General features: G+C 53.9%; 1 protein-coding gene across 1 annotated transcript in view; it reads right to left on the minus strand.

Annotated features, from left to right (window-relative positions):
* LOC108572513 (filaggrin-like) overlaps positions 1–1,836 on the minus strand; it is a 23,777-nt gene that overhangs the window by 2,066 nt on the left and 19,875 nt on the right. Inside the window, exon 6 of the mRNA XM_017934768.1 lies at positions 978–1,153. Coding sequence (XP_017790257.1) covers positions 978–1,153 — 176 coding nt within the window. The remainder of the gene's footprint in view (positions 1–977; positions 1,154–1,836) is intronic.

A 1,836-nucleotide genomic window follows, 5' to 3' on the forward strand; every position in this document is an offset into this window, starting at 1 on the left:
CTTTCGACCACCAGGCTACGCATGATTTCGGAACGGAGCGCGATCGTACCATGGGTATAGTGGCACCTCGAAACTACGAGAAATTTTCTATAACAGGTTGCCGCTACGTATACGCTGGGAAAGAGACGTTGTTAGCTCTATTCGAGTCTTCGAGGGGAATACGTCGTCCAAGCAAGTAATACAAGCAAGCGAAGGAAAGGATAAACGTAATGACGAACGACATCGAGCTAAAGTTCTCCAAGATGAAACCGATTCGAAGAATAACGCGGACTATGTAAATAGCGACAGTCGATCGAAGGAAGGAGGATAGGAGAGGTTGGGTGGATGAGCGAACGACAGAGAGTGAGAGAAAGAGAAAGAGAGATCGTGTGTAGGTGTATGCGTGCGTGCGTGCGTGCGTGCGTAGGTGCGTGTTTGTGCGTGTTGGGGGATGACACCTACCAAACGCCGGCTCGATTTCTCCTCGAAGGCGCGACGGGCGCCACTATACCCACAGAAGCCTTTGTAGAAATCGCCCTGGTCCGCCACTGAAACAGAGACAGGATGCCAAACGTTAGGGGTTGCGGTTCGAATGATGCGCGTGCGTGCGTGCACGCTTCGTTACTCTTTACTAGAGACGTCACGTCGCGTCGCGTCGCGTCGCATCGCGCGTCCGACAAAAACGACCGCCGGATCTACGCGTATCGTCCGCGAATCGCGCCCGCGCGATGTAACTCTTCAATCGCCCCAACGTGTTAGCACACGAATGGTAAAAAAAAAAAGAACCACGGGTCACGAGGGCGAATTTCCACACAGGCTCCTGTTCAATGCAAATCCACCAAACCCCGCTCGCCGCTCGCCGCTCTCCCTCTCGCCGCTTTTCTTCCTGCTCTCGAGCGTGTCTCGCGACACCAGGCAAAGAGGAACTGGAATCGCGAGATATCGCGGTCGAGAGAGAGAGAGAGCGCGAACGCTTACTACTTTCCTTTCTTCCTTACCAATCGCCGTGGCTGCTTCACCAAGGGTCGATTCATTCCGTTCATCTTGTGGTAGAGACCGCATGCGTTGCAGAGGTAATGCCCGGTACCGTCTCGTCGCCATAACGGAGTGGAAATTGCGCCGCAATTTACGCACTCGCGCCCCTCCGTAAAGTATTCCGCCTCGATGTTGTGCACTGCGCGCATTCGTACATTTTCAAAAGGGAATCAACCTTTTCCTTCTGCGTGTGTCTCGTGACACGCGGCATTAGACCGTACAATTTCGAAATATTCGCCTCGGGATAAGCGATACGTTACAACGACCGTAGGGGTAGCTCGGGGGAAGGGGTCGCGAGCGGCACGAACGCCACGCGTAAAACCAGAGACGCATTCGTAACCGCAAACTTTTCGAACGATCGCCAGTGTTTAGTTACGACCGCCAGTCGTAGTCGACGACGACGACGACGACGACGACGACGACGACGACGACAACAACGAAAACGAGAAGACGAAAGGATACAGGAAACGCAGCAACGAGCGACAAAGGATGTAGAGGGACACGGCGTTATCGCAGCTTCCGGCATTTCTCGATAATAATAACTATAGTCGTCGTGGTCGTCGTAACGGTCGGTGGCAGAAGCGCGTCAAGTATATACCTAAGTACGTGCGGCGATCATTCTCGATTGCGACGAGAAATGGCTCGCGTTACCAGCCGACTCCACGGCGCGTACGATGGGGAGAGATGGGGAGAGATGGGGAGAGAGGACGAGAGAGGACGAGAAAGGTCGGCGTACGGTAGTCGCGCATCCGGCAGAAATGGGACTGGGAAGCAATCGGATATCGTGTATATTAGTAAGCAAAGAGTCGCTGACGTCGGCGA

Source organism: Habropoda laboriosa, unplaced genomic scaffold (genome assembly GCF_001263275.1).
Source record: "Habropoda laboriosa isolate 0110345459 unplaced genomic scaffold, ASM126327v1 scaffold34, whole genome shotgun sequence".
NCBI classification, from domain to species: Eukaryota; Metazoa; Arthropoda; class Insecta; order Hymenoptera; family Apidae; genus Habropoda; species Habropoda laboriosa.